A 27506-nucleotide genomic window follows, 5' to 3' on the forward strand; every position below is an offset into this window, starting at 1 on the left:
ACAAACTAAAAACTACTTCCAAAAATATTCAGCTTTGATATTAATGAGTTTTTGGGTTCATTGAGAACATGGTTGTTGTTCAATAATAAAATTAATCCTCAAAAATACAACTTGCCTAATAATTCTGCACTCCCTGTATAATTAACCAAGACTCTAAATGACTTCTAGTTGTAAAAAATAGAAAAGAAAAACAATGGTACATGATTTACAAAAAGAGAGACTGCAATGAAACAAAGGAAGTGGAAATAAAGGTCAGAAGGGACAAATGTATTTAATTAGCAAATTAATTAGTTAATTAGAGAAGACTTGAATAAAAATTTAAATTGATAGAAATTTACGAACTATAAAAAAAAAAGGCAGAATTGATGTACAGGAGAGGTAAATTCAGAAAATAATGTTTACGTTTTCACCCAAGGAAATTAAAACATAATGAAGGGTGAGAGATGAAGGTGATACAGAATGACTAGAGATGAGTGTGTGTTGTGTGTGCAGATTATTTTAGGGCAACTGTGTCCCAGTTGTGCTTGCCACAAGCTTCGAATGGTTTTGCATTCAAAAACACATTTACACAAGTTGAATGATGTTCTTTTAAACTAAAAGTTCACGGTTTAGCATATAGTGCTGTTGGATAGAAAAACATGTTCCATGTACAAAGGGGGGAAGATGATGACACGTCTTGTTTTTAGACACACATCAACACATACTTAAATTTTAAATATAAAATGGTTCAGTATGCTTTGCAAGGTCATTCACTAAGACTGTTAGGATTTGAGCAGGAAACCACAGATTTTGTTTTAAAATAGTTAGTTGGAGAGTAGTGATGTCTCGAACATAAAATTTTCCGTTCGCGAATGGCGAACGTGAACTTCCGCAAATGTTCGCGAACGGGCGAACCGGGCGAACCGCCATAGACATCAATAGGCAGGCGAATTTTAAAACCCACAGGGACTCTTTCTGGCCACAATAGTGATGGAAAAGTTGTTTCAAGGGGACTAACACCTGGACTGTGGCATGCCGGAGGGGGATCCATGGCAAAACTCCCATGGAAAATTACATAGTTGATGCAGAGTCTGGTTTTAATCCATAAAGGGCATAAATCACCTAACATTCCTAAATTGTTTGGAATAACGTGCTTTAAAACATCAGGTATGATGTTGTATCGATCAGGTAGTGTAAGGGTTACGCCCGCTTCACAGTGACAGACCAAACTCCCCGTTTAACGCACCGCAAACAACCGCAAACAACCGCAAACAGTCCATTTGCACGACCGCAAACTTCCCATTTGCACAAGGTTGGATACCAAGCTAGCCATGTCCCGTTTCTTGTCCTCACTGATGTCATTGAAGGTCTCTTCCTCCACCCAGCCACGTACAACACCAAGGGTCCCCGAAAGGTGACAACAAGCCCCCTGTATTTTTTTTTAAATGTACACTACTGTTACACCAGATATGAGTTGCACTGGTGTGACACTGTGCCCTGGCAGGCCCTGAAACGCACATGTGTGAAGGAAACTGACTGCTATTATTTCACAGTCAAATTTCTAGTTTTTTTTTAATTTACACTACTGTTACACCAGATATGAGTTACACTGGTGTGACACTGTGCCCTGGCAGGCCCTGAAATGCACACGTGTGAAGGAAACTGACTGCTATTGTATTACAGTCAAAACAGTTGTTTTTTTTTAAATGCAAGCTATTGTGACACCAGATATGAGTGGTGGCACTGGGCAAGTGGGCACAGTATATGCTGTGAGCCTGACACACACGCTGGCAGGCAGGCAACTACAATTAGATTACACAGAAGAAAAAAAAAGCAGACTGATGTTCTAGCCCTAAAAAGGGCTTTTTCGGGTGCTGTCCTTACAGCAGAGATCAGATGAGTCCTTCAGGACTGTAGTGGACACTGAATACACTAGCCTAGCTATGGATTTCCCTATTAAATCAGCAGCAGCTACACTGTCCCTCCTCTCACTAAGAATGCAGCTTCCGGGGAGCGGGGACTAGCTGTCATGGAGGAAAGACGCACTTTGTGAGAGCTCCCTCAATATCTCATTTTAAGCAGCTATCAACAAGCGAATTTCACCCCAGAAGGGGATGACCCAGCAATGTTGCTCCTACCTGACCGACCCGACATGCTTAATAGCGGTCAGCAACCCAACAGAGTCTTACTTACCTCCGCGTGGCAAGTGTGGCCTGGTGCTCACCGGGCAGGAGAGGCGGCCGATCTCCCGATCCGGGGATGCCCAGGAGCAGCTACTTCCCGGCAGGAGCTCCGTTACCCCCCCTTGGACCGGTGGGGGTTATCTCGGTCCACCCCTGAGAGGCTGTCTGGAGCTAATGGATGCACAGAGCACAGCCGCCCAGGCTGACATACTCATCTGCGACTCTCCCAATATGGCGGCAGCCGCGTGTCCTCCTGGTACCAGCAAAGCATGGCAGGATATTAAGTCTAAGCTGGACAGACTCTTTAATCAATTTTGGAAGCAAATAACAAGCAGGAAGCCCCAACAATCTCCACCACAGCCCCAACAAGCTCCACCACAGCTAAGCGAAGCAGTCCCCATTAAAATCCACCAATGCAAAAGGTGTCGAAGACAGGACCGGAGGCACAAACAGAAATGCAGAGCCTGCCCCACGTCAAGCCCTCGCCTCCACCTTAAGCCACCACAATCCTGCACCGGACGTGAAGCACCACCGGGACAGATCCGACCACCCGACAAAACAAGCTTCCACCACCTCAAGCCGCGAACCCGGCACTCAGCCAGAAACTTGCCTTTGTTGTTCCAGGTATCAGGGACTCCCAGGGTCTGCACCTGGCGCCCAGAAGGGATCGGATGAGCACAAGCAGTAAACAGCAGCCTGCCAAGTGTGTCCTACTATAGCCGATCCTCCACACCATGCCTTTGATCACATGAACTGCTTTCTACACATTAACTAATCGTAAAGTAGCAAGCGTTTAAACATGTAATTATTTCACCTCCTAAAGAGTTTATTGTCGTAGTTCCTTACATGCCTTTACCTTAACCGTTCATGTATTATATTATTCACTAGTCTCATCTCATGGGTCGACTCACACTTGATTTATAACTAGTGGTGGACCTGCTGATATAAATACACAGTTGATAACGTGCAAGCTACACCCTAAACATGACAGCCAGAATGAATTTAAAATGGATGCTGTCCAGGAGGTTGGAGGGTCTGGGAGGGAGGGTCTGCTGCTGATTGGCTGGAATGTGTCTGCTGACTGTGAGGTACAGGGTCAAAGTTTACTCAATGATGACGAATAGGGGGCGGACCGAACATCGCATATGTTCGCCATCCGTGGCGAACGCGAACAAGCTATGTTCGCCTGGAACTATTCGCCAGCGAACCGTTCGGGACATCTCTATTGGAGAGTTTTCCAATCTAACTAGTTTGGTGTAAATTAGTGTTAAATTGACCGACAATTCCTGGTATGGTGTATAATAGTGAATATGTTTGGCCTCAGAATGTTTTTTTCAGCATGTTTTTGTTAATCATGAATTATTACACATAGAAAGGGATTGGTTCACACAAATAATTTTCTTATAAATAGACCACATACCTTTTTACATAAACTGAACTTATTCTGCATATATTTTACCGTTTACTATTACTCAGGCCTAAAGAACACCAATTTTATGATTTTAGGACCATTTGACTGACTCAGAAATAGCCACCAGGGTGAAAAATTGCAGCTATTGTTTGCCCATATATAGAATCATAAATGCATTCAATACGCTGTGAAAAACAGCATATTTTATTTTCATTTTTTTAAATGTTGACTTATGTTTGTGCAAAAAAAATAATATTGATGATGTTATAGTACATGTACCTTTATATATGTGAATGTGTTTGTTTGAATGCAAATAATGTTACACCCTTTCGTTTCAATTTTGAAGAAGAGTAAATTTAACGAAAATTGGTAAAACCAGTGATGGTGGAGTCCAGGTTTACATTAATGTCGCCTAAAACAAAGATAAGAAAACAAGAGAATGATTGTTTTTCACACGTTGTCTATTGTCTATTAGCTATGCAGGATGTTTGCCATAAACCAAATACCGTCTTGATTTGTCTCATGTTACTAAAGGCCTCAATGTAAATCATTTTAATGAGAATCATAAATGAGTTGGTTCTGCTAGAGAGAAAAAAAAATCTAAATGATTTATCTGCAAGCATCCCCATAAAATGGAATAGTAACTTCTGTAAATAAATAATTAGATTTAGATTTTTCCAACATACTGGAATGATTTCTAATGCTGATTCAAACAAATTAAGTCAAGGCCCGAGTAGAATTACTGGTCATTATGGGCCTGCATCCGATAGATTTACTTTTATTTTTCACTTTTACAAAATATCTGCAAACTTCAGTTCTTTGGATTTTTATCATCTTATGCTTCTTGAACATAATATGTTGGAGTCAGTTAAAATCCTTTTGATCTTCATAGCTTTTGTTATGAATCACAAATTAAATTAATTGCCAGAAAGTTTGGATAAGAGTTCTGGAGTAATTTTCTTGAAGAGTAGGCTCTGTTTGACATAAAGTAATCTCTATGAGCTGATCATTCTAACTAAATGTATCTGATAATATGGTCTCTCTGAAAAATTTACAACATTTGTATTATCTAATGGCACTATCAGAAGTAAATGAAAGCTGATGCCTGTTAAAAATAATTTGAACTATTTTAGTTTCCTTGAGATAGTAATGGTGATAGCACAGTGATAGTATTACAATTCTAATGAAACGCCGGGGTTTTCAGTTATACTCATTGATACTCAATGTATTTATCTTCTTTGGCTTTTGAGTGGAATCTATGGGTTCTGGGGTTTTCACTCTGAGTTGGATTTTTATATCCTTTGACTGATAGTCCAATACTAGATTGGACTGCTTATCTTATAAAACAGGCCAGGAATTACTCTTAGCTCGATATATAGTATTATTGTAACATGTCCTCCCATCAACTTACCTTTACCAAGCTTCCCTTCTAAGTACAATATTGCCATTTGTTAATTCACTCAACAAAGATATGCCGGACTCCCACAAATGATAACTAGAAGGTTTGCATCTTATAGATACTCCCATTGATACTTGTCAATGGTTTTTCTCAGCCAATCTGAACCAAGTGGCCAAGTATATGGTAACATTTATTCAGGATTAATATATGTTGGCCATTCCTACCCAATGCACAATGGGTGGAAAGAGATATGCCTTAAAATGTAACAGTATATTATTCTAAATATTCTCTCTTTCTTTTTCTGAAAAAAAAAAAAAACATGTTCTTATTGCTGGAAAATTTCTACACATGAAATCAGCCAAAAAATGACAACAATAATTTTTTCCCGAGGATACATGTTTTCAAATATGTACCTTTTTTTTTTTTACAATATTTATCTTTTTTGAGTGAAATTTTTTATTTGGCCTAAGGAGCCATGTTGGGTCAAACTCGGCTGTGATAGCTCTATGTGAAACTGCAGCAGATAAGTTTGGTTGAACAGTGGGTGGTCAGATAGCAGTAGAGTCGGACCCAACACAGCTGCTCTGTCAGATAAAAATGTAAATCTTCACAAAAAAATCAATATATATATATATATAGAGAGAGAGAGGAAGCATTGAATAAAAAACATCATTAAGATTCATTAAATGAAATATAATTTTACAAAACAGGAAGTGAACATTTGATGAAAGTTGTCCAATAATATTACTTTGAATCCACAATTGTCCTTAAACAAAGTATACAAATAATCTTTAACTAGGAAAGTAAAATACATTAGTTTGTCATTAAGGAAAGTTTGATTAAATTGTTTAAAAATGACTTGCCATTATTTATTTACAATTTGATGTACTCTTTTCGGCAAAGGAATTTTCAAATTTAAATCCTGAAATGTGATTTGTAAGGATATGTATTTATCACAAATTCACATGAAACATACAAATAGTGATTTGCGTTTCAGAAGAAGACAGCCATCGTGCCTTGTGGTGAAATATCACAGCACTAAACTGTGACTTCAGACGGATGACACAAATAGAATTCTAAAAAAAATAAATCCCAAATCTGCATTAATGGTCTTTAACGTTCCAGCTGTAAAATTAGGTGTAAAAATGGATTTTGAAGGATTACTGCAGAATAACCAGCAAAAGTCTGAAAAATAATAGAACATCTGCTAGCCGACTTGGGAAAGCTGTCAATCTATAATCATTTTTAACAATCGATTTGGGCATAATCCAATCCCTCTAGGGGGCAGCAATTATTATTTGCACATTAATACAATATGAATAACGTTATTACTTCTAAGATCCACTAGGTTTTTATTGTCATTTACCTCCTTCCTGACCGGTGGAGGACTGGGCCGGAGTGCCAAAAGACACATCTGCTATTTCAGAACTCATTATGCTTTGCGAGCGTTTAAGGGACACTATAGTCATCAGAACAACTACAGCTTATTGAATTTGTTCTGGTGAGTAGAATCATTCCCTTCAGGGTTTTTGCAGTAAACGCAGTGCTTACATTACAGCCTAGTGATAACTCCATTGTCCACCCCTCAGATGGCTGCTAGAGGTGCTTCCTGGGGCAGTGATGCACAGTGTGACTGCCATTCAGTGTCTCCACTCTCTGCATGGAGATACTGAACTTTCCTCATAGAGATTCATTGATTCAATTAATTTCTATGAGGAGATGTTGATTGGCCAGGGCTGTGTTTGACTTGGGGTGGCTGTGCCGCTGATCTTGACAGTCTCAGCCAATCCTTTGAGAAAACAAAGCCATCAGCTGCAGACTTGAATACAAGTAAGATTTTTCTATATTTAGAGGGCCAAAAGGGAAGGGGGGCAGGAGGTGCTAAATGGTGGTTTCAAAACTATATGATCAGGAATACATATTTCTGTTCCTGACCCTATAGTGTTTCTTTAAGGTTTGTGACATCAACGCTATCTAGTTTTTTTAAAGAGTTATTTCACTCATTGGAGTGGAAAGGCGATCAGGGAGAATGGACTGAGGGAACAGGGGCAGCACAAAGTTGGGTGTACATGCCGCCATATGCTGTGCAGGATGGCATATTTCTAGATGGAATATTTCTCAATTAATTGCGGTAGGGACTATTCCTCAGTCAATGAGACATTCAACACTTGCATAGAGATAGGCTTAGAATGGCAGTAAATAATATAACTGACCCTTATTGGGTTAATAAATAATTTTCTTTGTTTACAATTTACTGTTTCAAATCTGAACGTTAGAAAAATAGCCTGTGCGAACTTTACACCAACAAATATGAGGTCTGACAATGCCTCCAGCTCAAATCATGATTTTTTTTTTCTGACTTGTGTAATAGCCTATACTTTGCAAGTTGTTTCTAAACTCCAACAGCTCATTGTTGAGTGAATGGGCGCCTGTACGCATTTAAATAATGGCACGCTTTTCATTGTTAAAAAATGTCATTGTTAAAAAATACTGTTTATATAAATGAACTACATGTATATAGTTAATCAGTTGCATTACACTTTATGGGCATGGCAGGAGAGGGACCCCAAATCAGTTCTTTCCTGCCGATCGGTGACAGTTTAGGGATATGTCAGTTTAACCCCTTAAGGACACATGACATGTGTTACATGTCATGATTCCCTTTAATTCCAGAAGTTTGGTCCTTAAGGGGTTTAAAGATTATACATCCCCTTCCTTTTAGCACATCCATTGAAACATTGACATTTCTTTTTCTTTTTTTTTTTCTCTCGCAATATATGCTTTGTGACTCATGTTAATAAAGATGTTATGCTGCTTAGAATTTTATATTAAAACTAATGAACTGTTAAATAATACCGAACATCAAAGAGGTGACCTGTTGTTACAGTGAATAAAGTAGTTTCTCTATTGTGCTTTTTCCCAACAATGCAGGGCAGGAGTGATTTTCATTCCTTCTGAGTATATTAATTTCCCTGACACATTAAAGAGCATTTATTAAGTTTTCATAATAGCACCACCTCTGCAGATGTTTCTTGTGAAATGAAAGAAAGGAACCGGAGAACTGACGTGAGAGCTTAATTTGACTTTTCGAATGTCTTTTTGCCACTGTGCTAAAATGCCGTTGTTATAATGTATTTAAACAGTAATTCATCACTGAAATTTGCTTTCATGTCATTTTTATATTTATACATCATTCATTTCATGCAGCATATGGGCATCTAAAAGATATAGTATTTTCGCCGCAGTGCTGAAACTGTGTGGGATATGTATGTTTACAGCTTATAATAATAGTCACATTGTTATTAAGAACCTGAGTTTCATAGAAAATGTTTTATTTTCATTTATATCTGTAAAGAAGGTGACGTCAACAAGCAGAGATCATCAAAGTCCATATAGGACAATCATTTCAAGTACATGTATTGACTGACCAAAAATTGTCTGTCCGTCTGTCCGTCTGTCCGTCTGTCCGTCTGTCCGTCTATCCATTCAATTATCTTTATTTCTAACTGTCCCTTCCCTGGTGTATTTTTAAAATTGTCCATCCGTCTGTCTGTCTGTCCACCCGCTTATTTGTCTGTCTATCTATCGAATTATCTTTCTTTCTGACCGCCCCTTCCCTGGTGTGTTTTTTTTAACAATGTATTTATTGACTTTTCACAATATCTGGTTCATTTAAGGTTTCTATATTTTGACAGAATTTAATGTTTACTTATGAAATATGCAGTTATCAGTTAAGGTTTGGTACTTTGCACCACAAAGTTATATTTGAAAGAGATCGAAAAACAGATTTGAAAGAGACTTGAGCTCAAAGGGAACTGAAAAAGATAAAATATATCAAAACATCTGGGGCGGAAATGACAGACGAATGGATTTATTGGCAATCAAAGAAGGGTTTTTTCTTTTATTTAAATGTACATAGTATTACTTTCAGAGACAGGAAGGGTGCAGCATTTCCAAATATCCACATTGGCCGTTGCACTTAAAATGAAAACTGATTTCTTTTTGATTTTTCACAATATTTTACTAGATCTTTCACATATGTTAATACATTAGTTTGCATTTGCTGTGTTTTGGACTCTGTAGGTTACATTACCTGAAACCTGATCATTCCGGTGTAGCGGCAATTAGAATGCTAGGAGAAGTAGATTTGTTTGCCTCCAAGTAAATGGTATGTTGTGAAGGTATTATCATTCTGCATGCAAGCAGAAAGATATTCTTTCCATTAGCTATTCATTAAAATACTGTCTGTTAACTTGCCTTTTATATCCCTAAAGAAATAAAGACACAAGACGGTTTTCTTTGCATAACCTCTGGCTGTGGATAGAAATGGGAAAATGTTACAAAACTATTCTGATATATTCAGTGTATCAAAATATTGTGAGAATTAACCTATCAACAGAATTTGAAGAAAGTGTAAAAATTACCTGCTCTGCTCAAATATTCAAAAATTAAATCATCGTAATTGGAAGAGTTGGACCCTCGCCTCCTAATTCAAATGTAAACACGTGTAAATAAAATTATACATTTATATATGTATACTTAGGATAGAATGTTTTTGTAGAGTAGATGCTTGGTGTTACTCAATAGATATACTGTATTCAGTTGCTAAACCCTTCAACATCACATTCAGTGGCGTACATACCGGGGTCGCAGGGGTCGCGGCTGCGACCGGGCCCGGCCCACCACTGGGCCAGCCTCTTCTCCTGGAGGGCCCAAGAGCCAGCCACCTCAGGGCCCCCCGAGGCTGGCCCTGCTGTCACCAGGCTGGCGGGCGCGCGAGGGAGCACTCTCACAGTGCGCGCACCGCACTGATACCGGAGCCGGAAGATGATGTGACCTTCCGGCTCCGGTATCAGTACGCGGTGCGCGAGGGAGCTGAAGAGGAAGCACTCAGCCAGGGAGAGTGCTCCCTCGTGCGCCCACAGGACCAGCCAGCCGGGTGACACCACTGGACCCACGGGAATCCCCTCAGCTCTCCCACAGGTAAGGAGGCTGGGGGGATTACATTTAAAACAAAAAACATGTGTGTGTATGTTAGTATGTGTGAGTGTGTTAGTGTGTGTGTGTGTGTTAGTGTGTGTGAGTGTATGTTAGTGTGTGTGTGTTAGTGTGTGTGTGTTAGTGTGTGAGTGCATGTTAGTGTGTGAGTGTGTTAGTGTGTGTGTGAGTGTATGTTAGTGTGTGTGTGTTAGTGTGTGTGTGAGTGTATGTTAGTGTGTGTGTGTTAGTGTGTGTGTGTGTGTGTTTGTATGTTAGTGTGTGTGTGTTAGTGTGTGTGTGTTAGTGTGTGTGTGTGTATGTTAGTGTGTGTGAGTGTATGTTAGTGTGTGTGAGTGTATGTTAGTGTGTGTGAGTGTATGTTAGTGGGTGTGAGTGTATGTTAGTGTGTGTGAGTGTATGTTAGTATGTGTGTGTTAGTGTGTGTGTGTGTGTGTTAGTGTGTGTGTGTGTGTTAGTGTGTGTGTGTTAGTGTGTGTGTGTGTGTTAGTGTGTGTGAGTGTATGTTAGTGTGTGTGTTAGTGTGTGAGTGTGTTAGTGTGTGTGTGTTAGTGTGTGTGTGTGTGTGTGTTAGTGTGTGTGAGTGCATGTTAGTGTGTGTGAGTACATGTTAGTGTGTGTGAGTGTGTTAGTGTGTGTGTGTTACATAGTTACATAGGCTGAAAAGAGATATATGTCCATCGAGTTCAGCCTTTCTCACATCTGTTTTTGCTGTTGATCCAAACGAAGGTAAAAAAAAAAAACTATTTCAATTGCTTTCCAGTTTTGCAACAAACTAGGAAAACATTGCTTCTTGACTTCAGAATGGCTGTCAGATCTCTTCTTGGATCAGGTAGCTGCCACCCCACATATTAAAAAGTATACCCCTGAATATTGTGTTTTTGCAAGTATTTAACCAGTTGCTGCTTACATATCTGTACAGACTCTAATAAAATCACTTCTTCAAAATTGCACAACATATTCAAAATGTGGTCTTACAATTGATTTATACAGAGGCAAAATTACATTTTTATCCCAAGAATTAATGACCGTTTTTATACATGACAATACCTTACATTCCTTAGCAAATGATCGTTGCCTAGTCTGTTGTCTACAGGGCCGGCGCTACCTATAAGGCGGACTATGCAGCCGCCTAGGGCGCCCCTTGGGAAGGGGCACCGCCCGGAGCGCCGGCCCCCCTCATGCTGCAGCCACCCGAGCGCTCTGCAGAGAGCCTCAGGCGGCTGCAGCTTTGCCCGAGGGCGCACCGCCCGGGCGCAGCCAGAGGAGAGGGGCTGACAGGAGGGAAGCGCTCAGCGCTCCCTCCTGTCACTCCCTCACTGTAGCGTGGCCGAGCGCTGTATGGTCCGGCCGGGTACAGGGAGCATCTGTCTCCTGTACCCGGCCGGACTAACAGGAAGTGAACACTGAGTGTGCACTTCCTGTTAGTCCGGCCGGGTACAGGAAACAAAAGCTCCCTATACCCAGCCGGACCATACAGAGCTCGGCCACGCTACAATAGAGGTAGGGGAGGGGGGAGGAAGAAAGAAACAGGGAGGGAGGGAGGGGGAAGAAAGACACAGGGAGGGAGGGGGAAGAAAGAAACAGGGAAAGAGGGAGGGGGAAGAAAGAAACTGACAGGGGGTGGGGGGAGAAAGAAACTAACAGGGAGGTGGGAGAAAGAAACTAACAGGGAGGGGGGAAAGAAACTAACAGGGAGGTGGGAGAAAGAAACTAACAGGGATGGGGGGAAAGAAACTAACAGGGAGGGGGGGGAAGAAACTAACAGGGAGGTGGGGGAAAGAAACTAACAGGGAGGTTGGGGGAAGAAACTAACAGGGGGGAAACTAACGGGGGGGGGAGAAAGAAATTGACAGGGAGGGGGGGAGACTTTGACAGGGAGAGGAATTGACGGGGAGAGAGAAATTGACAGGGAGGGGGGAGTGACAGGGGAGGGAGGGGGAATGAGAGTAACAAGGGAGGGGGGAGAAGAGAGTGACAAGGGAGGGGCGAGAGATTGACATCCATCACACACACACACACAATCACACACAATGCACCCCTTACACACAAAGACAATGAACCCCTTGCACACAGAAAAACACACAATGCATTACACACACAATGCAACCCTTATACACAATGTATCCCTTACACACAGTAAAGGGCCCCCAAAAAATGGAGCTGCTTCCCATTCTCCCAGAACATTGATTTTTGTGACCACAGTTACAAACCACCTCCATAGATCCTGTTCTACACCAGACCAGTCGAGCCAGACTGCAGCTAGAGCCCATCAGCATCCTCATCTGGTTGTAAGTAGGCAATCTAGTATATTATTCATGGCACTAATCTCTAATTTACCTCACATTAAAGAAACACTATAGTCCCCAGAACCACTGCAGCTTAATGTAGCTGGTTCTGGTGTCTATAGCCTGTCCCTGCAGGCCTTTTAATGTAAACACGGCAGCACTGCAGCACTAGCGTTAGTTAACATGGCAGCTCATATGGGTGGGGCATTGTGATGTCACGTGGGGGGCAAACTTTACTTTTGCCTAGGGCGGCAAAAATCCTTGCACCGGCCCTGGTTGTCTATACCAATTCCCAAATCCTTCTTGTGTATTATTATCCCTAATTCACTACCATGGAAGATAGTAGAAGTTAAGCTCACAGATCTATAATTTCCAGGTAAAGATTGTGAACCCTTTTTGACTATAGGAACCACATCTACATTCCTCCAATCCTTCGGTACAATTCCTTAAAAGAAAAGAACACGAACAGCCAATAGAGGAGCTTCCTGTAGGTTTAAAGAGTTTGAGTCTGTGAACCAATGCTGGATGTTTTCACACAACATCTTGACAACATCTTGCAAATCCCCATAGGAAAGTATTAAGGCAATGCTTTCCTATAGGGAAGGCCTAATGCGTACGCGGCACTGACCCCACATATGCATTAGGTACCCCCATTGGCTGATATAGAAACATAGAAACATAGAAACATAGAATGTGACGGCAGATAAGAACCATTTGGCCCATCTAGTCTGCCCAGTTTTCTAAATACTTTCATTAGTCCCTGGCCTTATCTTATAGTTAGGATAGCCTTATGCCTATCCCACGCATGCTTAAACTCCTTTACTTTGTTACCCTATACCACTTCAGCTGGAAGGCTATTCCATGCATCCACTACCATCTCAGTAAAGTAATACTTCCTGATATTATTTTTAAACCTTTGTCCCTCAAATTTAAGACTATGTCCTCTTGTTGTGGTAGTTTTTCTTCTTTTAAATATAGTCTCCTCCTTTACTGTGTTGATTCCCTTTATGTATTTAAATGTTTCTATCATATCCCCCCTGTCTCGTCTTTCCTCCAAGCTGTACATGTTAAGATCCTTTAACCTTTCCTGGTAAGTTTTATCCTGCAATCCATGAACCAGTTTAGTAGCCCTTCTTTGAACTCTCTCTAAGGTTTTCAATATCCTTCTGAAGATATGGTCTCCAGTACTGTGTACAGTACTCCAAGTGAGGTCTCACCAGTGTTCTGTACAATAGCATGAGCACTTCCCTCTTTCTACTGCTAATACCTCTCCCTATACAACCAATCATTTTGCTAGCATTCCCTGCTGCTCTATTACATTGTCTGCCTACCTCTAAGTCATCAGAAATAATCACCCCTAAATCCCTTCCCTCAGATGTTGAGGTTAGGACTCTATAAATCAACTCTAGCCCCTCTTATATCTCCTTCAATCTGGCTTCCGCCCTCTCCACTCTACAGAGACTGCCCTTATCAACGTTACTAACTACCTAATCGCAGCTAAATCCAAAGGCCACTACTCCATACTAATTCTTCTTGACCTCTCAGCGGCCTTTGACACCGTTGATCATGCTCTCCTTCTTCAAACTCTTCAATCGCTTGGTCTCTGTGACTCTGTCCTCTCGTGGTTTTCCTCTTATCTCTCCCAACGCTCATTCAGTGTCTCTTTTTCTAATGATACCTCCTCCCCTCGCCCTGTCTCAGTTGGAGTCCCCCAAGGCTCCGTCCTTGGTCCCCTTCTATTTTCTCTTTATACTGCCTCTCTTGGCAAACTTATTACCACTTTTGATTCCACTACCACCTGTACGCTGATGACACCCAGCTATATGTCTCCACCCCGGACCTCTCCCCTGCCGTCCTGCAATGTGTCACTGCTTGCCTTTCTTCCATCTCTGACTGGATGTCCTCCCGCTTTCTGAAACTCAATCTCTCAAAAACTGAGCTTCTTGTCTTTCCTCCTCCTAATTCTGATCCTCCTCTTTCCGTCTCCCTTCAAGTTTGTGGTACCAACATCAGTCCATCCTTGCAAGCTTGCTCTCTTGGCGTCATACTTGGCGACTCTGGTCTCATCTTTGAGCCTCACATCCAGCATGTTGCCAAATCCTGTAGATTCCATCTTAAAAACATAGCCCGCATCCGCCCCTTTCTTGCACCAGATACTACCAAGGAGCTTGTCCATGCTCTAGTAATTTCCCACATGGATTATTGTAACCCTCTCCTGATTGGTCTTCCCAAAAGCCGTACTGCACCCCTACAGTCTGTAATGAACGCTGCTGCTAGACTGATTTTCCTCTCTAGTCGTTTCTCTCACACCTCAACCCCTCACCCCTCTGCCAGTCCTTACATTGGCTTCCTGTATGCTATAGGAGTCAAATCAAGGTACTAACTCACACCTATAAAGCACTGAACAACTCTAGCCCCTCTTATATCTCCTCACAGATCCATAGGTATGTCCCTTCTCGGTCTCTCCGCTCTGCCCGTGACCACCTCCTGTCTGTTGTCCGCACCCATATGGCCAACTCGCGCTTGCAGGACTTCTCGCGGGCGGCTCCCTTCCTATGGAATAGCCTGCCTACCGCCATCAGACTCTCCCCTAGTCTTGCATCTTTTAAGAAGTGCCTTAAAACCCATCTCTTTAGGAAAGCTTATGGTTTCCAAGACTAACCCCTACCTCACACACCTGTCTCTTGCCCTCTCCTAAAGGGCAGCCCACCTTATTTGATTGCAAATTCCTGTCCTAATGTGTATTACACCCCACCTCCTATAGAATGTAAGCTTGATTGAGCAGGGTCATCTTCAACCTATTGTTCCTGTAAGTTTATTTGTAATTGTCCTATTTATAGTTAAATCCCCTCTCATAATATTGTAAAGCGCTACGGAATCTGTTGGCGCTATATAAATGGCAATAATAATAATAATAATAATAATAATATCAAATATTCTGTACTCTGCCCTTGGGTTTTTACGTCCAAGATGCATTATCTTGCACTTATCCACATTAAATGTCAGTGGCCACAACTCTGACCATTTTTCTAGTTTATCTAAATCATTTGCCATGTGGCTTATCCCTCCTGGAACATCAACCCTGTTACATATCTTAGTATCATCTGTAAAAAGACACACCTTACCATCAAGACCTTCTGCAATATCACTAATAAAAATATGAAAGAGAATTGGTCCAAGTACAGATCCCTGAGGTACCCCACTGGTGACAATCCCAAGCTTCGAATATACTCCATTGACTACAACCCTCTGTTGCCTGTCACTCAGCCACTGCCTTACCCATTCAACAATATTGGAATCCAAACTTAAAGATTGCAGTTTATTGATAAGCCTTCTATGTGCAACAGTGTCAAAAGCCTTACTGAAATCTAGGTAAGCAATGTCTACTGCACCACCCTGATCTATTATTTTAGTTACCCAATCAAAAAAAATCAAAAAGATTAGTTTGGCATGATCTCCCTGAAGTAAACCCAAGTTGTCTCTGATCTTAAAATCCATGTGTTTTTAGATGTTCAACAATCCTATCATTTAACATGGTTTCCATCACTTTCCCCACTACTGAAGTAAGGCTTACTGGCCTATAGTTGCCCGACTCCTCCCTATTGCCTTTCTTGTGAATGGGCACAACATTCGCTAACTTCCAATCTTCTGGGACTACTCCTGTTAACAATGATTGGTTAAATAAATCTGTTAATGGTTTTGCTAGTACACCACTAAGCTCTTTTAATAGCTTTGGGTGTATTCCATCAGGTCCCATTGACTTATTTGTCTTTACTTTTGACAGTTGAAATAGAACCTCTTCCTCTGTAAACTCTGTAAACCTTGTGCAATCAGTAACCTTTTCCTACAGATGAATCTTACCTGTAACAGTAAAAAAGAAAACTCTTAGCACAAATCTTAGACAGTTGAAGCTTCTGTAAAACTCTCCAGAATATCTCCAACTACACACACTTAGAAGCAACACTTAGATGAAGCAACCAAGCTATATTGGCAGAGGAAAGTGATCCAGCACTGCGGGACATCAGTGCTGGAATCGGGTGTTAAAAGATTCTCAACCCTTTATTGCCGTGAGCGGTGTTCTACTTACACCAAAGTCTTTAGGGACAGCATTAAAAATAAATGGTGCAAAAGATATATAAAACATACTGTTACTATAAACATAATGTATTACATATGCTGGGTTTGAAGTACTCAAAGAAACACATATATTAAATAAATCTGCTTTAATAAAAAACATATTCCTATTTTAATCCCGAAGACGAGCTAGTATTTAGGATAGTAACAATCTTATCAAAGGGATTTTATTTGTACCTCTATCATCAAAACATTACATTTTTTTATCATTGTGAATTTTACCTGCAGTAATCATGTGTTTATTGGCATGTACTTAAAATGTAATTCGACGTATGTAAATTTTAGCATTAAAAAATTGACATTTAGACATTGACATTATTACCAAAATGCCATCAAGGGAGCAAATTGTTTTTTAATTCTAAAATACCTTTTATTTTGTTGAATATTTTTTGCTGAATGTAGGATTATCTTGGCTTTGTAAGCTGTCACATAACAAGGAACTGTGAAAAATCGAGGTCATTTTCAGATATTTCAAACGCATCACTGTGCATCTTTCTTCTGAAGACAAGGGCTTACTAATGAAGAAGATTGATGGGAAAGACACTATCAAGTCTGAAAAAAAATGAACTCTTTGTCTTGATGGATATATTAGCAAAGCAAATGTTTTCAGAAACACTTCCCCATCTTCTCTGATGGTGCTCTTATTCTAAACATGTCAAAGCCAGCTCTGCTGCGTTTCCATTTAAATATTATTTAAAACAAATGACATATTGAAACCATTTATGCTCTGTAGAACACCTTAAGTGCAGACACCAATAGCTGGCATGACTGGGTGTACAATAAGATACATTAAGGAACCCTAATGGCTTATGAAACAGTGTGATTGCCTTGTCGGCTTGCTACAATTAACCCATTCCTTTAGAATGCTATATACATATTAGATTTTGTCATGCAGTGCCTTTAAATTAAAAAAAATAAATAAATAACTACCATTTACCATTCTGCTCCAATGCCTGCTGTCATCTGGTGGAAGAAACATTTTCTCCAACAGGAGTTTGGTTAGACTCTCTGTATATCATACAGAGGGACCTCTATATAGCCCCTCTCCCTCTTACATTGTACTGTGCGCACATTGTTCAAAATATTAGTTCTGCTCTACAATAGCTATCCGTCCAACTATTGTTTAGCAGAACAATACTTTTGGAACATCTAGGTACACTACAGGGATTATATGCAAGTAGCTATATTTAATATATTAGAGCAGTATGTCTTCGTAATCTTTACATTCTAAAAGCATTTTGGGAATCTACATTCCCAAAAAATGTAATTATTTTGTGTTTCTTGTTTTCTTTTTTTATAAACATGCTTAAGTAGAGTATGTTTTTCCACGATGACCTATTGTCCCTTCCCAGCATGGGTGGTGGCCCTAACATTTATAAAATAGGGTAGTACTTATTGTACCTTCCCCTGGCCCCCTCCCATGCCGGCAGGTGGGGGTCATTATTAATTATTAAATAGGGTGATTCTACTTTTTTTTTTTTTGTACCTGGCATTTTTCTTTTAATGTCATAACGTTCTCATTGCACAATTCCACCAGTTGAAGTATCACTCACTCTAATTCCACATTATTCTAAGGATTAGTGAGCTTTTAATTACGTTATTTTCTCACCAATGATTTAACTATTACTAACCTACCGGTATGTCAAATTAAATGAATACAATACATAAACAATTATCAAACACTCTGAAGACCTCATGTAGGTATGGTGCTGTATAATAAAAATTGTGGTTTCAAAAAGGGCTAATATATAGAAAATTGAAAGAACGGCCAGAGAATGATGCAGGTCTGAACAAAGCGGTGTACAACTAAAACACCTTAATATGTTCACCCAGTATGAGAAAATGGACCAAGGAAACAGCGTCCTTCACATTAATTTAGGGCAAGGCAGAAATACTCCAATGAGCAGAGACAGTGGTATGCAGATTCTGGGCAGATACATAGGATATCAGGATGAAGGAGCAGATTCTCAATATATCAGATTAAAGAATTTCAGGGGCTCATAATGTGATGCGGGACACTTGTTGGATGATATTAAAACCCATTATGAATTCCTTTCATATTGATGTATATTATAATTAACAAGATCCTGATGTTATTAAAGGTCCCCGGAGTCATGTTACTGTATGTGCATAGAGAAGGTATAGGCTGGTATGAAATTGATTCCCTCTATTATTACAATGGACCAGCTTTGGATCTTGGGGGTAATGATGGGATATGGTGGTACTAGAGGCACTTCCATTCCACACACTGCCTCCCATCCTTCTCATTTTCCTGTTTAGAGGTTCACATCTGCTGGGAAGTCCCCAGAGAGGTCAGAATGCAGCCACCATTCCAGGAACTGCCATGACACTTAAAAGAGCTGTTACTAGTGAAAGGTTTCAGATGCAGACTCAGGGGTGTTTTCTGGGAAAACTCAAGGTTGAAACGGTCATTAACCTTCTTGAGTAAATTGTTACTGCTTGTAATAAAGACACTTTCAAACAGTCCAGGCCTGATGTCTATTTCACATGTTCCGATGCTACTAGTGAGAACACGGAAAACACCTAGCATGGTGTAGGGAAGTGTTTTTATATTTTTGCACATCATTCCTTTCAGCTTCACTAAAAGCACGCTAAAAATGATTCCAGAGGGATTTTTCCAATTTTTGGGGGGCATTGCCACAAACCCAGAATTTCAATCAATCTTGTAATTTTATGTTATATCATAAAGCTGCTCAACTCTCTCAAACTTTACAAGCCCAGGCAACTGATGCCACATTTATATCACATTGGATTGCTATTGAGAATGCTTTTCTATTTCTCCAAAAATATATACTTACCACCAGAAGTCTTCTTTCTTCCAATTCTTCTGTTCTTTAACCCCACAAAAAGGCCAAATATAAATCCATAATTCCAGATGCAACTAATTAAAATGAACAAATAAAATAAAAATGAACTTCTGATGGTAAGAACATTTTTTTTACATGTTTAGTTTTATGCCCCCACCCCACCATGGTAGGTAGAGACCTTACTTTAGGGCAGTGGATAGTGGATTGGGTGGGGGGGTACTAATCTTTTGGGGGTGGACAACTTCCATGTCCACACTTCTATTTTCTAATTAATTAAGGGCCCCTACCCACTGGGATGGTTGGGTGCAAGGGGAGGGGACAATAGGTCTAATCCTATTTAATAATTATTACGGCCCCCACCTGCCAGCATGGGTGTGTCCCGGGGGGGGGGGACAATAAGTCACCCCATTTATTAAAAATATTAGGGCCCCACAGGCTGGGTTGCATGTGTGTGGGTGAAAATTGTCCCACCTTAAAATTTAAAGTAGCCCCCACCCGATGCCCACATCAGATGCCGGATAGCATGTGGGCGCCTATGGAGGTACATTACCTCTATTATAGTAATATGGGGATCTTATTCACCCATAGGATATATATCATTTATTTATTATAATTTTTTTTTATTACTTTTTCAGCTGATTATCAAGTGCATTATCAATTGCATCGCCAAGGGATTTTAACTATTTGCTTGCTGGTTGCTACCTCTGCCAGCGGGCACGTCATTTCGATTATTTTTTTTATTCGACAAACCTGGATTGTCGGCTTTCAGCCATCTGTCGAAGTTCAGTCCAGTTGAAATCCGGACGAAATTTAGGTCCGTCTGAGCCTGTAGTGCAAAATCTGAGCATTGGTGAATTCCATCAACAACGTCTGGATTTTGCACTCCGAATTAAATTTAGTGAATAACCCTGTAAGGAGTGTTTATGGATCCAACCTGCTGAAACTTGACGAAAACTACAATATTTTTAAATTACTTTACATCAAATGTCAGTTTTCAGTTTTGCACATTTAAAAAAATGCAGATATTAGCACGTGCATGGACATGTCATACAAGAAATGTACTGCCAGGGGGTGGAGCATTTTTAATTGAAAAGGAGCGCATGTACGTATCACAATTTTTGCTACAGTTAGACAGCAACCGGCAAATATATACATTTATGCTTAAAGGATCCCTTTATGTTAGAGCTGTTATAACTTCTTACTAACAGAAGTCAAGAGTCACTACATTCTAAAAGTGTCCGTAAACATGTTTATATTAAGTATTTCAGATTCCCGCACTGTGTGAGACAAAGCACCTTAAAAAATAAATTGTATAATATAGTTACCTTGATTTTAAACCTATTTATGTTTTTTTCATTAAAACAATTAAAAGAATATTAAGAATAAAAGAATTATTAAAGGGAAAAGGGTTTTATATAAAAGGTGGTGCAATAATAAACAACTAACCGACATGTCAGATATCCTTGAAGCAATGTTTTAGCAGCTAACAGCTTTTATTTCCATACTTCAAGGAATGTAAGGTTATGACAAACACTGCATTCAATGCTTAGTTAGATTGTTAAAGGTGTCAAAAAGTTGAACTCTTTTATTTTTCAAAGCACAGCGGATTGGTAAATAATAATGAACACGTGCTTATTTCATGTATTATAATGAAAAATAAAATACAGTATGTTAAACCTGCATCAACTGCTACAACCTCGCTTTAATTAATTATAAATTCTTGTTCAAGAAAAGTTTTATAGGAAAACTATAATGATTAGGAATAGAAATTTGTATTCCTTACGTTACAATGTTCTATTTAGTAGCTATAAATAGGTGTGTGTGTACCGGAGTAAAAAAAAATTAAAAAAAATATTTGCTTTATTCCTGCGCCAAGGCTCCCTAACATGGCATCCTCTGTGACGCCGGCGAGGGAGAAGAGGTCATCTTCTCGCTCGCCGGCGTCACGGAGGATGCCATGTTGATCCAATGCTCCTCATAGAGGACCTAATGCGCATGCGAGTGGAACGTTGCACACACATTCAAAGTGTCCTGCAAACGTATACATAATATAATGTACAGTGGCCTCCACTAATATTGGCACCTTTATTAAATATGAGAAAATAAGGCTGTGAAAATTTGTCTTTATTCTTTAACCTATACAAAATATCTAATGTATCATTTTGTTTAATCTATACAAAAATGTATTTTTCTAATATGTGTCTGTTAGTCCACCCATTGTACAGCACTGGGGAATTTGTTGGTGCTATATAAATAATAACAAATAAAATAATAATAATATGAATTCCTAGGAATGCCAATAATTGTGCCACACATATATTTTACAAAGATTTTTTTTTTTTTTTTTATAAACCTGTGTTATGTTTGTAATTGTTTGATATCCATAAACGCAGAGTGTTTTTTGTGTATTTTTGGAACAAAAAAATCAATTATAATCTAAAAATTTTGCAGCACACTGATAGGTGCATTTTTTTTTTGCCAATTTGGTTCACAGATCAAGTAAGTAACAAATTAGAAAATAGAGGGATAATAAGGAGGAGCAGTAAATTGAAATCTATATGTATATATTTATATTTTTTACATTTATTAAAAATATAATAAATAAATATAAAAATGTATTTTTTACTGTTCCTTTTTTCCCCTCTATTGGTCCCCTCAGTTGACCTGTGAATTAATTTAACATTTAGCTGCTACCCCCTAACCATTAATCATCTCTTCTTTCCAATCATTCACCTTTATTTTTTGGGGGGCCACAGACGGAACTCAGACTCACATATTAATAAACTGTCTGATCCATTGCCAGTGACATTTGTTTTGTGATTCAAAGAAAAAAATCCTCAGGCACTCACTGTGATACGTTTAAGGCAGCTTTAATGGATCCGCAACGTTTCGACCTGTACCCAGGTCTTTATCAGTCATAAAGCAATTTGGAGTTACGGAATTTGATAGACCCACCAATCGTGAGAAAATTAAAACAGTTTGCAATTTATTTGAAACCGAATGTGCACATCTGGTAGTCACTGTATTTCTTTTCTACTTGCAAATTCCTCTCATTATTTTGTAATTTTATTTTACTTGCAATACTTCTAATTTGCACATGGTATTCACACCTGCACTTTACCTTAAACTAGTTATTAAGGAAATGTTTCCATAAATCCCTGGTGGAAACTTACTTGAATATAAGTAGAATTTACAAAGATATGTTAAAAGAACAAGGGCAGTACAACTTATTGATGTTACTGTTATGATAAATAGGACACTCTATTTTGCATTATTAATTTACCATTTCTCCATAAATGCAGTATCTCGTTCTAAATTAAAAAAATATATTTGTGTGCATATTATTTATTTTGTACTGGATGTACGTACTGGAGAAAATGTAAAAATAATACTCCATAAATTAACAACAACAAAAAAAAGAAAGGTATTAAAACAGCTTATAGTATTTGCATTTTTTATTTATTGTTTTTTTTCTGTACATTTATAATTGTTGTCAGATGAATGTATAACCTACTTTGATTAGTATTGTTTAAACAAATACATATAATTTATAAATGCTGGCTAAGCAGAATTTATCTAAAAATATATATAACAGAATTTCTAGGCATTCCGATAATGATTATTTTACAGAAAACTATGCAGATTATTACATGAGATTCTTTATTAGATGGAATGGAATGCATAATGCAAATGTAAACATTATAATAGCACATATATATATATATATATAAAAATAGAAAGTATCCGTTTTCATAATGTTATCTCTAATGGTTTTCTATTCTTGGTTATTGTAGATAGACCGCGTTATCTTCTGTGTCTTTTTGGATGTTGATTTCAAAATCTACAAGAAGGAACTGACCAATGTTTTCCTAAAAGGTACAGTACCATTAAATTAATAAAAAAGTTACAATGAAAAAAAAAATGATTGACTTACAGAACATGAGTGTTTGTTGTCCCCTTATGTATGGTCAGGGCCCTAACCTGGTCGATTGAACCCACGGCACAAATATTCATCATTACTTGTTAAATGGACAAACCAGGAGCTAAAACTTTAAGAATAAATAGAGTAATCATTCTGATTAGATGGCAGATTAATGTCTTATGCAAATACTCCAATAGCCTTACATCTTAAAGGGACTCTCCAGTGCCAGGAAAACAAACCCGTTTTCCTGGCATTAGAGAATCCTGGAGTTCCCCCCTCCCGCCCCCCATCCCACGTCGCTGAAGGGGATAAACCCCTCTAGCTACTTACCTGAATCCAGCGCCGATGTCCCTCAGCACTGGGTCAGGCTCCACCAAAGCTTCTCCCCGCCGACGTCAGCTGGTGGGGGAGACTGAATGCGCATGCACGGCAATGGCCGAATGCGCGCATTACACCTCCCCATAGGAAAGAATTATTCAATGCTTTTCTATGGGGAAAATATGATGCTGGAGGTCCATGAGGACGTCCTGCGTCAGATAACCGACCAAAGGTCTGTTTGGATTCCGGAAGACCTCTAGTGGCTGTCTGTTAGACAGCCACAGAGGGCAGACTTAGAGCTGCAATGTAAACATTGTGTAAAAGGGACACAGCACCCAGACTACTACAATTAGCTAAAGTGGTTTGGGTGCCTGGAGTGTCCCTTTAACTCCACATCTTAACTCTACCCTTTTTAATCTCTTGATCTAGCTGTTTTATTGTATTTGCTTTCATATTTATTTTTTCTTTTGCACACATATGGGATGAATTTAGCAGAGCTCCTCACATGGGAAATTAACTTACAAACAAATTTATGTTAAAGGGACATCCCAAGCACTATAACCACTACAGCTCATTGTAATGGCTATGGTGCCAAAGTGCCCTGGTGCCTTCCCATTTTAAGTAGTCAAATAAATTTTGAATGGTTTACCTTTTTTACCTGGGGTCTGCAAAGTACCACCCTCAACCAATGAGCACTGCCCTGCAGGTCTTAGATCAGGAGAGCTTGGCATTAGAGCTTTGGGGTGTTAGAGGAAGGGAGCAGCTCCTAGCATGCTCCAGGTAAGTCAACCCTTTGAAAAATTGTTTTAATCCTTAAAAAGGCGGTTGCATCAGGGCAGTCCATGCACCATAGCCACTACAGTGAACCATAGTGGTTGGTGTCTGAAGTGTTCTTTTAAAGTGTTATCTTCCAATTGTCATATCATGTTGTAAAAAAAAAGCAAAAAAATAACTTTATAGAAACTAGAATACCGCGAGTAGATCACAAGATATATATATATATATATATATATATATATATATATATATTTTATTTATATATATATTTGTTGTAAATCCTAGTCCTAGTAGATTTATACTTCAGGTTCCATTTAGAATGCAAATAATATAGCCTGACTGAGCATGCATGTGATCAGTTACAGTATATTTTCTTTTTGGTCCCAAAAAGTAAAAGTAAAATAGATTCAAATTAAGCATATTCAAGTCTTTAATACCCACACATTAATCATGAGAGGGCCAAGCCAAGTTCTTTCACCATCATCCAAGCACAGCAGGTGATATTTTTTTTTAAAGGATGTCAGAGTGCCCCAATATTAATAAGTGGGTGTGGAGAGACTACTAAATAAATTAGGGTCCCATAAAATACCCGGGGTGGATGGTAATATAATAATTTGGTTATGGGATACTAAAATCCCATAAACTTATGATAACTTTACCAGCCATTGTCTAATCCCCTGATCCTAACACCCATAGGGGCAGATGATGTCTAATACTAAAATAACATCACAAACAGTTAAATATAACCCCACTTTATCCAGCTCGATAGATGCCCTCTAGATAATCAATTTCTCTGAATCCCACCAACCCTAAAAATAAATATGTCCCTACATACACCTTTATTCTGATAAGTATCATGGGGCAGCATCAGCCAAAACTGTCACATTAGTTGATGTAATACAATTTACCTGTCAAAGTCTTGCTTGAAGATCTATTGATAAAAACCATGAGTAATAAACTGTAATCCGGATAATTTTGCCTTTTGGTTGGAGGGTTTAAAAATACACAGCTCTATAATTGATATAGACTTTGCTTCTGGCATATAGATAATCCTTCACTTTACTGTGATTAGTTTGTTTGAGACTTAGTCACTTGAGTGTAGGAGGGGTATTTCAACTAGTTGGGAATTATAAAACTGGACATCTCTTGGTCCTTCTTAGGAGTTGGATAGGGTTATTAATTTCTCTAGACTTAGGACCAATTTAACATGGCACCCTGTGGCACTTTGGATAACAGAACAAGGGAACAAGGGATTGTCTATGCCAGTCCTTGCATTACCCTCTACCTCACTCACCAGGGGATGGAAGATGCTCTAGGGGAGATTTGCCAGACTTAGTAGTATTTCCTTAAACAGGAGATCTGATGAAAACTGGGGTCCAGAAAGCCCCATGTTTTTTTTGTTTTGTTTTTTTCATACATTAATCTTGCCATGCAGTGAGTGGTGGTGAAAGGTGTACTTCTTTCACAGCTAATGTGATATAGATGTATATTTTACCTTGATGTCTAAGCCTTTTATTTAGCTAGATCCCTGCAATTTGTGTTATTTATCTGCACTTATACTGGGAAGAGAATGCACTACCAATGGTGAGTTATGTTAGGAAGTCACCCCTAAACAAAAAATGAATTAGTAATAGTAAATATTAAATATACTAATTTTGTCTGACTTTTGAGCTTGGATTTTACTTTGGCTTGGATTTTACTACAGCTAACATTTAAACTTAACTATAGTTAATAGCTTGGATTTTTTTCCGCTTGACTTCTGTGGGAAACTTGCTATTTAATCACTAAAGATTAATATATATTTTATTATAGAATGTGTGTTTTTAAAGATTGATTCGAAAAAAGACAATTTTGAGCAGCATTATTGTCCTCAATTTAATATTTTTGAATACACACGACAATACGTGATGTAATACTTTTGGATACACTTTTAAAATATTTGTTCAAAATATTAAAACATATATATAACAAAAATAACATATCAAAGTATATTAAAATATTAAATATTTTTTGATCCAAAAATATTAAATCATTTAAAAAGTATATCCAAAAAAAAAGACTAAAATCAAAGTCATTATTAGATGTACCTTCCTAGTAGCATCTTTCTGCCTTTTATGTGCTTAGAACTTCTAGACCTGTTGGATGGCACATACCGGTACTTTACAAATTGTCACAAATTGTTCCATTCCACCTAGACCATATCCCAAGTTTGCAACAGACCTGATCAAAGAGGATATATAAACCAAAAAAAATGTTTCAGTGCATCCTATATATCGTCAAAAAGTTGTAAAACGTATTAACCAAATGTAAGGGATCTTTATTTTTGGTGGCTTCTGCTTCCCTATATCTGATGAACCTCATTTAAAAGGCTAGATCTATTTATATCTACTCTATTTTAACTGATTGCTATCTAAGTTGTTCCTTTATTTGATAGCCACGTAGTTGTATGGAATTGTTTTTCAGTGTATGCCGTATTATTATTATTATTAAATTAATAGATAATCCGTACTTTTTTCTAAAAAATCCATGCATTTCAGTTCTCTCTTTTGTAATACAAGATCTAGGCTTTCAATAGGTCATAGAAGGTAGCTGGATAAATCAGTTGACTGATATAGAATGTTATTTACGATAATTTGTGTTGAGTGGTGTATCTTGATTCACTGTTTTATAATGCTTTTCTGAAGAACCCTGGTTTTATATTCAAAATGTTTCTATTCTATGATTGCTTAAAATAGTGTACCCTCTGTAACTGGTGCTTCGTGCTTTTAGCTGACTACGATGGAATATGGCACTACCATTTTTCTGCTTTACTGCATTTCTGTCAAGGTCTGCATAACAATACATATCAAAAGAGACAATAAGCCCTTAATATGTATAGTTTGGAGCAGAGAAAGATATGGGTGACATGAAAGAAGTGGTTGTAGAAGTATCTTATATTATTTAACAAAGTCAAAGTGGAAATGTTTTCTATAGAAAATTGCAATTGGAACTAGAGAACACAATCTTATGGGGTTAATTGCACCTCAAAGTAGAATCTGTATTACATTGTATAATATATAATAAAATAATACATATGTAGAACAGGCATCCTTGAGTTAGGTGAGAGAACAAGAAAGTTGGAATGCTGTATTTTTCAAATTATCCTTGAAGAGATAAAATCAGAAAATAGACATTCCTATAGTTTAAAAGCTATAGATTCGTGGAATATCCCTTCACTATAGATTGTAAAGAGTAATAAAGAGGGGGAATGAGGAAACGTACTATACATG

General features: G+C 38.6%; 1 protein-coding gene across 2 annotated transcripts in view; it reads left to right on the top strand.

The window, feature by feature from the left end:
* The window catches only part of MACROD2 (mono-ADP ribosylhydrolase 2), a 1922332-nt gene that overhangs the window by 1710951 nt on the left and 183875 nt on the right, over positions 1 to 27506 (top strand). For both annotated transcript variants that reach the window (XM_063444038.1, XM_063444039.1), the window contains exon 9: positions 23015 to 23096. In XM_063444038.1, coding sequence (XP_063300108.1) covers positions 23015 to 23096 — 82 coding nt within the window. The remainder of the gene's footprint in view (positions 1 to 23014; positions 23097 to 27506) is intronic.

The sequence above is a fragment of the Pelobates fuscus genome, chromosome 2 (genome assembly GCF_036172605.1).
Source record: "Pelobates fuscus isolate aPelFus1 chromosome 2, aPelFus1.pri, whole genome shotgun sequence".
In the NCBI taxonomy this organism is placed as follows: domain Eukaryota; kingdom Metazoa; phylum Chordata; class Amphibia; order Anura; family Pelobatidae; genus Pelobates; species Pelobates fuscus.